This window comes from Rhipicephalus sanguineus, chromosome 1, assembly GCF_013339695.2.
Source record: "Rhipicephalus sanguineus isolate Rsan-2018 chromosome 1, BIME_Rsan_1.4, whole genome shotgun sequence".
Taxonomy (NCBI): Eukaryota; Metazoa; Arthropoda; class Arachnida; order Ixodida; family Ixodidae; genus Rhipicephalus; species Rhipicephalus sanguineus.
Genome location: NC_051176.1, coordinates 139,005,668 through 139,018,441, shown reverse-complemented (window position 1 = coordinate 139,018,441; position 12,774 = coordinate 139,005,668). Strand labels below are relative to the sequence as shown.

The 12,774-nt window shown below is 44.5% G+C and overlaps 1 protein-coding gene across 1 annotated transcript in view; it reads left to right on the top strand.

Annotated features, from left to right (window-relative positions):
• The window catches only part of LOC119398983 (tachykinin-like peptides receptor 99D), a 54,115-nt gene extending 47,392 nt beyond the window's left edge, over nt 1-6,723 (top strand). The window contains exon 2 of the mRNA XM_037665801.2: nt 6,619-6,723. Coding sequence (XP_037521729.1) covers nt 6,619-6,723 — 105 coding nt within the window. The remainder of the gene's footprint in view (nt 1-6,618) is intronic.
• Nucleotides 6,724-12,774: the final 6,051 nt, after the last annotated feature.

Genomic DNA, 12,774 nt, shown 5'->3' with positions numbered 1-12,774 from the left:
GGAGAGACGAGCAGGGGCGCGAGAAAAAAGAGAGAGATGAAGAGCGGTAGTACTATAGTCTATTCAACTGGCCACTGCCGCGCAAAAATTTCAGTAAGGCCTTAACTGATTTCCGGTTCGACGACAGTTCCCGTCGGCATTCTAATAGTACTGACTGTTCCGGCAGGGGTCTGTCATCAAGGCGGGCCAACACAGCAGCTAGCGGCAGTCTGTGCGCGCTGTAGCGACGATAGGGACAAAGAACGTGGTATGCATTATATGTTGTTCATCAGTACAATTTTTAAGGTTTGAAAATGATATTTCTTACAGAAGTTGGTTGGTTGAAAAACGTTATTTTTCTTACAGAGGTGCGCAAAAAAAAATTATTTTCAGCATGTCTGAGCTGCTGGTCAATACTACCATTTAGAAGGTTGGTCTCGAGGTATAACCATGAAACTCCATTTAAAATCGCTGTAGGCTTGAATGTACAACAAAGGGGGTCTGAAGTGTTTGCTCAGCACACGTGTCGGGAAAAGATTAAATCGTAGAAACGGAAGTCAGCGGCGACAGACAGAGAGCGGAAGGAAAGCGTTCAGAACGTGGTAGAAACTACATCAACGTTAAACTAGAATACATAATGACGTTCGTGGCAACAGCCTGCCTCGAAAAAGCTGCCATCAGGCTTCCCATGTGACATTACCTTAACCACTTTGCTTCTTACGCCATGTTCAAAAGCAGGCTGAAACTGCGCGCTCCACCCCTTATATCGACGTCAAGTTCAATTTCCGGTGCTGATAGCTTGGTTTGCGTTGTGGGGAGAGACTGGGTATATATATATATATATATATATATATATATATATATATATATATATATTGTGTGTGTGTGTGTGTGTGTGTGTGTGTTTGTGTATCTATGTATGTATATATATATTATTGCCCCGTGCAGTATCAATACAGCGCTTGAACTCGTGTGTTCAATAAATGAGACGGCACATGTGAAAGCTGCACAGTGGCAGCTCGTGCACTCCTCCACGTTTCGCATATCGTTCTTTCTCTTGAAGAAGCTTCAGTGCTCAACGTTTATACTGCTACATGCGCCGCAGTACATATACACGCGTATCTCAGCCTCTGTCGATCGGGGGCAGCGGCAGACCGCGTAATGTATTTCGTGAAGCTTTTTTTTTTGGTTTTGAGAGAGGCAGGACTTGATAAAGCTTCGCAGAAGGAAATTACTAGCACTTATAGTTAATCCGACATTACCGGATAATAGAAAAGAAAAGAAAAGACATCGCTATTTCGAAGCATTTCAGCTGGACAGAAGCATAAATATTTCCTGTCGTTCTTTCAGGCGGCGTGGAAACTCCTGACGGGCGGGTCCCAATTAAAATTCCGAGAACGTCACAATCCTTCGCAGAGTCTCGAGATTTGTGCGCACAGGTTTGAAGCACGGCTCGATCGGCAATGAAACATACGCTCTTCAGCTGCAGTTCGGTAAAACAAAGGAGACACCGAATGCACGGAGTTATACGGCATATGAGGCAGCTCTCCATGCAGCAATCGCGGCTTCTGGTATTGGACACAAAGCGTTCTCCAAATTACTGGGCCCAAGAATGCTGAATGATCGTTATAAAATGTATAACAAAGCCGGCAACGCAGTTTTTTTTTCTCCGAAGTTACATATCCCTTATCGACGTGTGCGCATGCGCTTCTTGTTTTTCTTCATTTTTTCACCCTCTGATGAAAGTACTGACAGCTTACAAGGAGCAAGCTATATGGATTCCTGCACTTACTGATAGCGAGCGACGGCTGCGCGAATTTAATTAACTTTGCCATCACGAGGACGACGCCGAGTGAGTAGACACAGCCGACGCAGAGCACGGAGTTTAGGCTTGCCACGGAGAGTTATAATTCCCTGTCTATTTTCACTGTGTAGGTGCCTAGGCGAGTGGGCGCAGGGGGCGGGGATATAACGGGAAAAAAAGGGGGGGGGGTGTTGTGCGTGTGTGTGGGTGCGCGTGCCAGTACGTGCGTGCGGCAGGGCAATGTCGTTCCAGCTGCTCAAATGGAATAATTCTTTTTTTCATTAATAACGACCTTATTTCACGTTCCCACTAAAGCAACACAGTTTCGCTCATAGGTTTGTTAGAGAAACCAATCTCCTGAGCGAAATAACAGTTAAACAAAAAGAAAAGGAAAAGCGAATAAAAGCACGCGTACGGCAGCTGCGAGGAGGCTTTTTCTCGGTTGATTATAGAGACCAAAAAATGTGTCGAAAACGGCCGAAAGTCGGAAAATACGGTGGTGCATCATGTTCACACACATAAATGAAAGCCATCGCTGAAAAAAATAAAAAAAGGCGGGATAAGACCTGACTGACGCCAATGGTCACTTCAAGTGGTATAATTTATCCATGGCTATTCGCATGCAAACGTAACAATGCGACTATGAATACGTCATATATAGTACACGACTCTCAATTGACATTTATCACATCTCCGTCGCAAACGCGCACCTGTGTGCAAATACTCGTACGTCATTGCATTCGGCGCCAATGAGCGTTTGCTCTTGGCCCCGCTCTGAATGGGAATCGGACCTGATACTCCGTGCTCAGCCTTAAGGTTACGCGGTAACTGTGCAAGGTTGCTCTGTCGTTGTTGCTACATTTTCTGGAAATTCGAGCGAGCTGGTAACAAAGTGATCGCGTCAGCTTTTATCGAATTGTCACCGCAAGCAGCAGCATCGAGAAGTCCGCCTAAAAAAAATTGAAACACATTAGGTTGCACTGGACATAGCTTGCCTAAATGTGTTTATTAAACACACTGCGACAAGGAAGAGGCTATACCCCTTTTAAGGTCTGATGGTGCTGCCATGCTTCAAAGGATCGCAAAGAATATTTCGCACTCAACACTGAATACCTCAAGAAGCCAAAACTATCGGCAACACCACCTGAACTAGTTGTGGCGACTTCAACTGCCATCTGGACTCCGCCGAAGAGAGGCCACTCTGCTATGCCGCTTATGGCTAAGAGTGGCTTTCACGAAGTCATATTCGTTTCGAATAGGGATGGCCGACAACGCTCTTTGCGACGCCTGCAGCACCGAGGAGACCTTGCAGCATATCTTCTGCGACTGTCCTCGCTACGCTGCGCAGAGACGATCCGTCATATTCGCTCTCGCTCGTCTTCACAACAGAAAGATGATGACACTAGAAACAATTCTCCAATGTCATACTGAAAAGTCATCGAGAATTCAAGCAACCAAGGCATTGCTCAAATTCCTTAGGACAACAGACTTACATGAGCGGCTGTAGACTTATTAATGATGCCGCATACCGCACAAGACTGCCGCTCTGCGCTGTGAAGTTATGTGTGTGCGTATGTGTTCCCCTCTCTTTCTCTCTTTCAATCTCCCCCATCCCTTCCCCCTGTGCAGGGTAGCATACCGGTTATGCCAAACTGGTTAACATCCCTGTCTTTCTTCTTACCCGTTTTCCTTCCTTCCTTCCTGCCAGGCAAAATTACGCCGAACGCTTAATTCATTTCACAGCGCATTTCTAGTCGTGGTTATTAAAGGGCCCCTCACCAGGCCACGTAGCAAATTTTAGTTAGACGCTGGAAGTTGTTGTGTGCCGAATGAAGAGCAGTATGCCGCAAGAATTTTTCAAATCGGTCCATTACGGGCTGAGAAAAACAATAATTTGTAGCGGCGCGAAACCATGATGCGAGGAGGCGAGTTTCAAACCCTTGCCACTCGCCCCGTGTAGCCTTAGCAAGCCAAATCCCTTCCCTGCACTCTTCACTTGACACATACGCATGAACACGTCATGCGCATGCATAGCCACGTGCGCATGACGTGCCCGAGCCAGCCCGAGCACGAGAGCGGCGTTGCACGGCCGCTACCTGTTTCTTTTTTTTTTTTTATGTAGCGGCCGTGGGCGTTTTGTCGGCGTCCTCTGTGGTGTACTGCCTGTTTCTGCGGTGCGGGCGTCAAAGCTGCGACATTTGTACGGGCACGAGTGTGGCTGTATCATCAGCTAGTGCCGCATTAAAGTTTACTTGGACGCGGTAGAATAAATGAGCATAATGAGTGCTCGAACGCGCCAGAACATTACTTTCGTTTCCAGGGCTGGCGTCTGCTCGATCTATTCAAGCAACAAATTACAGAAACTTCACATGTCGTGTCAAATAATTATCACAGTGTCACGTGCTACTGTTGGCGACGTCAGAGCACAGTCGTCTACGTAGAGGAGCGACGTCACAGCACTACCATATACGTAGGGTCATTTTCTCATGTACGCCATCCCCTCATTCTCTATAGCACGCGCCCGCGAGAGGAAGGGCAAGCAGCGTTCACCTTGAAATTTGACCCATTTCCGCGGCGCGTAGCGTTGCAAATTTTGGCAGACGTGATCGTGAGCGCATAGTGTATGCATTGCGCTCGTTAGCTAAAAATTGTCAAACCTGGTGAGGGGCCTTTAAGAAAATGTGTGCTAAATGCAAGGGTTCTCGTGGAGCACTGGCCAGCTTCAACTGCCTAGACAATAACATAATAATCGAAATATTATTTAGCGCCAGTTTTCTTCTACCAGTATTGACACTGTTGGTGAAGATAGCGGCTGCATTTACGCATGCTACCACGCTTCCGAGGCCTGGGGGCGCTGTGGTTGCGTGCGCGGAAGAAGTCACGGAATGCCGCAAAGGAGAAGAGGAAGAATGGAACCTGTACGTGAAGCGAAATGAGAAGTTATAAGAGAACTACGCTACGAAACAGACACACTTCCTCAATGAAACAGCTCATTTATTGTTTCGTACACTAATTACATTAGTGCTGCGTGCCGAAATTCATCGGCCTCCGTACAAGATTATAACACACGAGGAAATCCGAAGGAAACAGAGATCTGCACGACCTACATTATAAAATTCTCCTCACTGTCAGGCCATCGACAGCATGAAAGAACGCGTTTCAAAGTTGCTATACTTTCTCGCGTCCTATAGCTATGGAAGTTTGTTCGTTTCCTCATTGCATTTCGTATAAGAGCGCTTCCGGAGATGGAAGGTGTATAGTGGCAGAGGTTCCGTATCTTGCTGCGATAGGAAACGCACCGCTCGAGCACAAAATGAACATCCTCGCGTGACTACACCCGAAATTTTGATTGTGCTGATTAACAGCTGCAAAAATTGAACCCTTATTATAGCGCTAACTGGTTCCCCGAAAATATTAGTCGGTCGACTGTCCAGCCTGCAACAAAATCGTATACTCCCCACAACTTGGAATCTATGTTTTACGTTTCCTTAAGAAATGCTAAACTAAATAGGGAGAGGGAAAAAGCCCAATAAGGGCATTCTCATACTTAAGCCGAAAGCAAGCAAGCAGAGATAGATAGATAGATAGATAGATAGATAGATAGATAGATAGATAGATAGATAGATAGATAGATAGATAGATAGATAGATAGATAGATAGATAGATAGATAGATAGATAGATAGATAGATAGATAGATAGATAGATAGATAGATAGATCTGCTTTGGATAGTTGTTTTAATTATGACTGTTTCGAAGGAACAGATAACATCCCATCATTTCCTCTTTCTTCTGGCACGTATCTTTCGCGGTCAAAAAAACATTTTTACCGTTACGAATGCTTTGAGCTGTACGCTGAGCGAGCCAGTTCTTATACGTCGTCATCAATACCTATACGCCAACGGGTGCTGCTCGTGCGGGAAGGGAGATATGTATCGGATGTCGAACGCGAATGCTCAGGACACGTCAACGGCATTCCGCACTGAGACCTTTTGCAAGGCCGCTCCTATAACCATCCAACTATGACCCTTTCACGAGCGCTACTGCCACCTGCGCTGCAGTGCGGAACGCGCCTCCGCGAATGTTCAACCAAAATGAAAGTCAAACACCGCTATCAGCTCTCCCATGTGTTTGCTTAAAACAATGGTACGGAAGTCCGTTTGCGAAACGTTTTTCGTGTCGGCGATCGACCACCGATAAGGAGGCATCCTATCGTTCGCCGAACAGCTCGTTCGACTCTCGGCCGTTCTCTTTGTTTCTGTTTCTTCTTCCGACTTCCTCACTTCCGCCTGCCCCGTGTTCAATCGAGGGCGTGCTTCCGAGCGAGCGAGGAGGGAGGTCGCGCCGGCGGGCCGACAAAAGCGCCGGAAATAGGCGCCGCGTCCAGCGCCACACAAATGGCGTGAAAGGGGGCGAAAAACCGCGAATCGCACTCGCACACTGCGCGTTTTTACGCGGCCACCGACAAAAGGGGCAACTTTACGGTTAGGCAGAGAAAGAACGAATCGTTTGCGGGCCACCTCGCTTGATGGAATTGATTACGGTGCTTTCAATTTTTTTTTTATCGTACATCCCGCGGGCTGTATGAATGCGTTTTCCTTTCCTGCGATCTTCTAAAGTGCCTATAATTTCGTCGCGCCGAGTCAACCCGCGCGCAAGGGCTGTTCAACGGCGAGAGTACACTATTGCGCGTATAGGCCGCCAAAGCTGCGCTGGAAGCGTTTTGCCTTTCCGATGTTCCGTATTCTGCTTCCTTGCTGAGCCATCCCATTCCCCTTCCTCGCTCAGCCTTCTTTTCCATTTCACAACTCCGCATAACTCATCCCTTTGTTTGCAGGTGATAAAGATGATGGCGATCGTGGTCGTCACTTTCGCCCTGTGCTGGCTGCCCTACCAGACGTACAACCTTCTAGCCGAGATTTACCCCGCCATAAACTCGTGAGTTCAATTTCTTATCTATGGGATTTCCAAGCTGTGACACCTCCGCGTGGGCTTTGCTTTCGTTATCTTTCTGTCTTCCCTTATCGCTCTCCGTGGAGTGCTGCAGGGTGTCAAAATCTATATCTATTTTCCGGTTAAGCTCCGCGCCTTTCGCGTCTCTTTTATTTCGAGCGGTATATTGATTGGAGCTAGTTGGTCACAGATTGTGAAAGCACTTGACGACGCTGAAAATGGGGACGAAACAGATACAACAAGGCACGCGCGCACCAACTTCCAATCGACCTTTATTCGAAGAGACGCACGAATTTGTAAGTGTATCATGCGTGCATTGCAACCGTAATCGCCGCGCCATACGTGAAAGGGCAAATAAAAAAAATCTAAAAAAGTGAACATTGGCTTACGTAACTACACATAGTCGAACCGAAAGAGCCATGCACCTAAGGAAACCAATTCTTTTTTCACGAAGAGACAAAGATGCCATCCTGACACGTTTTCCACCTTTTCGTTGGATAAGATGAGCTCGTATAACTTCCCTGTAACTTCGTTTTTCGTTTTATCTAGCATTCTCCCGTTGAAACCAGTCTCCGCAAATAATAAAGTAAATAAAAGAGAAACATGAATGAAATGGGCAGACCGCTCAGTAAAGAGAGACAAATTGAGGGCGATAATACGTGTTCTGCTTTTACGTCCCAAAACCACGATATGATTATGAGAGACGCCGCGTAGCGGAGGGTTACGGAAATTTCGAGCCCCTGGGGTTCTTTAACGTGCACCTAAACCGCAGCACACGGGCCTCTAGAGGTTGGGGGAGAAAGAAGAGTCAAATTGATTAGTCCGCAGCGTAGCAACGCGAACACGCGCCCCACCTTTGCAGTGACCTATTACAGCAAATGAGAAGAGCACACGTGCGGCTGCTAAAGTGCTTGCGTTAAAGCGGGGTAGCTTTTCAGGAATTAATTGCTCGTGGCACGAGCAGAATGAAGGACCCAAAAAAAACGAACTTGGGAACATATACATAGAACTCGCCACACCCAAGAATGACGAAAGAAGTGATGTATCCTAATCTAAATTACGAATTGCATACTGGCCCGACTAGCAACGGGAATGGTTGGTTGGGCAAGTTGGCGATTCATGATCTTGGTATATGCTCAGAGGACTGCGCTTGTCTCCGTCTTTTTTTTCTTTGTTCCTGTTTCCTTCCGCGCAGTATACCAGGAGCAATTGGGAACGACAGGTTTACAAGAAGGTTGCGCAACTTGCACAACATTGCGCAAAGCTTCGCGCATGCATTCACTGGCGGCATAAGAGATACCGTAAGGCTATACCGAATATCTGCATCTCACCCCCGAAGAGATAGACTTGAGTACTGCGAACGCTGCTTGTACCTCCTCTCTTGATTTCGAACGTTTCTAACAATCCCCGAGCCATATCGTGTGGGGGCTTCTACCAAGAATCCTGATCTCTCGTATCAACGACTCGCACTTGCAGATGATGCAATGCATGCGCAAATGTTCAATCGCTTTTTCCATCAATAAACGTTAATTGAAGGACAAGGTCGTCGACGCAGCGGAGCTAGGTTGTTGAGGCAGCATCCAGTTTGACCCCACGTAACCTTTTGCCACGCGATAGCGGTACCGAACTGAGGAGCTTGAAATTGCGGCAAAGTAATTATGCCGTAAGTTAATTATTTTTTGATTAATTAGGCATTTTCTTAATTAGACGGTTGGCCATGAATTTCTCGCGCAGGTTATGTCCGCCGCTTGGAGTAATAAGCTATGTATCGCCTTTAAAAAGAAAAAATATGTATCGCCTTTAAAAAGAAAAACACCCGACGTACGTACGTAATTAAGCATTTCGCTCAGTGTATAACTAAGTTAGGAAGAGGCGAATAATTCAAGTTCACCCCTGCTATACATGCAAAATTTAATTATTCTGCTCTCCAGTTTCTGCATAGCTTTGTATTCATAGATGTACGGGAATATTGAAGATAAACTAGAAAAATTAAGGGATCTGCGGGGCTCTTCGCTAAAAGGGTTATTTAAGGCCATACGTATACTGAACAGCCTTTCCTCGGTAAAACGCAATCACAGCGACGGCGCGCACTTAATATCGGCGTTTGTAGACAATGTCTACGGAGTGAGGCAGAGCTTTCTGTGTGAAAAAAAAAAGTTTGTATAGCCTTCGTCAAACGAAGTAATTTGGCGAATATGCTCAACTATATAAGAGCTAAGCCCCCCCCACATATATATATATATATATATATATATATATATATATATATATATATATATATATATATATATATATATATATATATATATCTTTTGATCGCGGCAGAAAGAAAAAGTGGTGAAATATCGAAAGGGAAATCACCGAAACCAAACCTCTCGTATCTGTTCTGTAAACTTAAATAATGCGCTATAAAACATTCATAAATATAAAATGTTCAAAACGCATTATATACACTAACCATGCACAGCTAAATTTCCATTGCGTATATGGAAATCCTCTTTTTTTCTTCCTTTCAAATATACGATTCCCATTCGACAAATAAGTGAATCGTGATTAACTACAGCATTTGCTCAAAATACAACAATATTAATAGAACAAAAATAACTTAGCCACTAAGTTCTAAGGAAAACATTAATGTAATTTTATTGTTTGCTGCGGCTAAAAATCCAGCTGTTGATTATTTCTCTCACTTCCTGCTTTCTCGCATGTACATTCGCTCGCCGAATATCTGTTAAAGAGACACTAAAGAGCAAAACGATTTTTCTCACATAAGTAAACTACTCTTTCACGATACCAAAAACACCACGCTTGCCGCGAGAAGACGCTTATTAAGCGAGAAAACACGCAAAAACAAAATATGTGTGGCGACGCCACCTTGAAGTTTCCGCATCATTCGCCGTGACGTCACAGATTTTGATGGCGCCTACTATAGGACTACGTAGTTCCTAATCGGTAAAAATGAAGTACATTGTCCTCTGAGGGGGCCATAGACTTAACATACCAAGTTTGGGGTAATTTTGTTGAGTCAATAGCGCCAAAATACGATAAATACACTTTAAATCCGTGGCGTCAAGCAGGAAAATTAGGCAGGAAATTTAAAAATGCTACTTTGAACTTGATTTTCTCCTGTATTAATAATTCTATGATGGCAAAATTAACGACATTGAAGTTCTCGGGGCACAATCTATCGATCTAAACCAATTCATTGTTTCTCTTTAGTGTCCCTTTAAACGTCATGCCAGATTTCTCCGTCTTTTATTTATTTATTTATTTATTTATTTATTTATTTATTTATTTATTATTTATGTATTTATTTATTTACTTATTTATTTATTTATAACACAGGACCGGAAAGACTAATGGCATCTTCGACAAATCGCACCGGTGCGCACCGGGGCGCCCTGTTACGCCGTTTAGCCCAATCATCGTAGCGCCTGGGTGCCCCGGTGCACACCGGTGCGAATTGTCGAAGATGCCATAATTGAAAATCACTACGAGACCTCAATTTCTGCGAATTTTGAATGAAGCCAGCTCCGCCAGATCGTAGAAAAATATATGTGCCCATCGCTGAGCAGCCGACCGCTTACCTCTACTAAACATGGTGCGAAGTTCGGCTCAGTGGTTACGATGCTCGGCTACTGACGCGAAAGACGGCAGTTCGACACGGTCGCGGCGGTAGCATTTCTATGGAGGTGAAATGCTGGAGGCCTGGGTTACTGTGCGATTGTCCAAATTATCCGTAGCCCTACATCACTGCATCTCTCATAGTCTGAGCCGCCTTGGGACGTTAAACCGCACCAATCAATCAATCAATCAATCAATCAATCAATCAATCAATCAATCAATCAATCAATCAATCAATCAATCAATCAATCAATCAATCAATCAATCAATCAAATTCAGTCAGCTGCTAACGGTAACGTAACAGTTATTTTCGCGTCTTGTTACATACAGCGCGCCCCGCTGGGTCTAATAAAACATTTCAAACGCTGTCAGTGCAGGCGGATCCGCAAATATCACTGTAGACGTTGCAACAGAAGTTGGAAAGAAAGAAAGAAAGAAAGAAAGAAAGAAAGAAAGAAAGAAAGAAAGAAAGAAAGAAAGAAAGAAAGAAAGAACATGCAAGAAAGTAACTCTTAGCTATGAAATAAGATTGCCACAAACGTTCTGATCTTCCAAACTCTTGAAGAATATAATACGCCTGTGGCGCAGTGAGGCGGAGGGTCGAGTACAGCGCGTGTCAGTGACCAAGGTATAAGGCAGTTTTTTGAACTCGAACAACAACGAGATCTCGGCTCTTTTGTTTTATCTTTTAACGGGGTAATAAAAAAGAAGGACTTTCAAATAACAAAGAGTTTTAAGATAGATGTCCTTCAGTAGCGTCGTAAAATCGCAGCTTAAGAATTAAATCTGTTTTTAAGAGCTATTTATAGGGCTACGCACGAGAACACTGATGTACAGGGGTCGGGGTCGTACCATTTGTGGCGTGAAAAACGACGACGTTTAGTGAGCTGAAGAACGGACAGCACTTTTAAGTTATAAATCATACGAGCTTGCCTCGAAGGAAGAGCTTTCGCAGTGTATCTCTTGTTTATTCGTTTCCCGCCTTCATGCGTCGCTTTTTTTTTTCGTATACCGTTAAACCGAACGGAAAAATCCTACTTCCCAAACTTCCTCGCTCCCTCGTGTTCTTCGCGGATGATAAAGCCTGCCAAGAAAAACTCGGAGCCACCACCACTTGTCTTTGTTCTCCTCCCTCAAATTTCGAAAGCGATCAATGGCGTACATCTGATCATAATTTTAGGATTACTCGTGTGTAAGACGCTTTCGTCGTGCTGGGAATCAAAGTGTCCTTACCATGGGGTTTGAAGCTCAAGTTCAACCATATTATGGGCACCCCGAGGACGGTAGAGCACCTTTTTTTTTTTCTTTAACAAATCGTAATGCAATAACTGGGAAAACTCAGTGTTTGGCAAGTTGATGCATGCTCGACAGTGCAAGGAACGGGGCCAATTGGTCCACGTTTATAGTTGCCTTGCTAAAAAACAAAAAAAAACATGAACAAGCATAGGGAAGGCAAGAACGAAAGCACGATTGCACTTTCTGCCTTCAGTTATTTCGCTCTTTCCTTATTTGTGTTTACAAGCAAAACGAATTGTAAAGCAACTCTGCTGACAGATGACTTCGAATAAAGTTTACGCAAGAAAGGGGAGCTACTGTGAACGTTTGAGGACGGCTGCACGAGTGTTGAATTTCAAGTGAGAAGGTGTCGACAGTTATCTTCCTCGTAATATTAGTATATATAGCGTAAGCCGCATGGCGCCCAATGAGCACGAATTCCTGCGAGGGCTTGCGCATGTAGCCTCAGTCGTCAGCCGGTGTATTCTTGATAAAGACAATACCCGGAAACCATCAGTTCATGGAAGCTTGCTTATATTTTTCGATAGAAAAGAAGGGCTCATTTTTTTTTTTTTTTTTCAAGCCGTATAGCTATCCCAGAAATTTCTGCGCGAAAATCCTTATAAACCACCGCCCCTATCTTTGGGTTCGCTATTTTTTCAAGCAGTGGTATAATGCCATCGCATCTACACCGGAACGCGATGAATGGTGGCTTCAGGGAAGAGGAACTAGAAATGTTACGGACACAACGCTCTTTTTTCGGTCTTCTTTGCCTCGGACACGCACGTTTCTGTTTTATGAAGATGCCCAGCGTGTTTGTTTGTTTGTTTTTAAGTGGTTCGTATTTTCCTAGGTTATTTCGTCTATCGGAAGTGACTATCTCAGTTTCATTCATAGGGGAAAACGCTTTGGAGGCTTATGTTAGGAAGACTTCGTGCAGTTGATCCTTTCGCGTCAAGAAATATTTCGGTCTTTTTATAAGCCAGAAGGCGTATTTTTCTTTATTTTGGCTGAGTGTAATAGCGAATATGTTTTGTATCTTAGAAATTGACGGTCATTTACATGTCGTTAACAAGCCGTTATAGCCATTTTGGCTTTCGTTATCTTCCTTTTCTTGTTTTTTTATTCTCAGCCCGTCGCG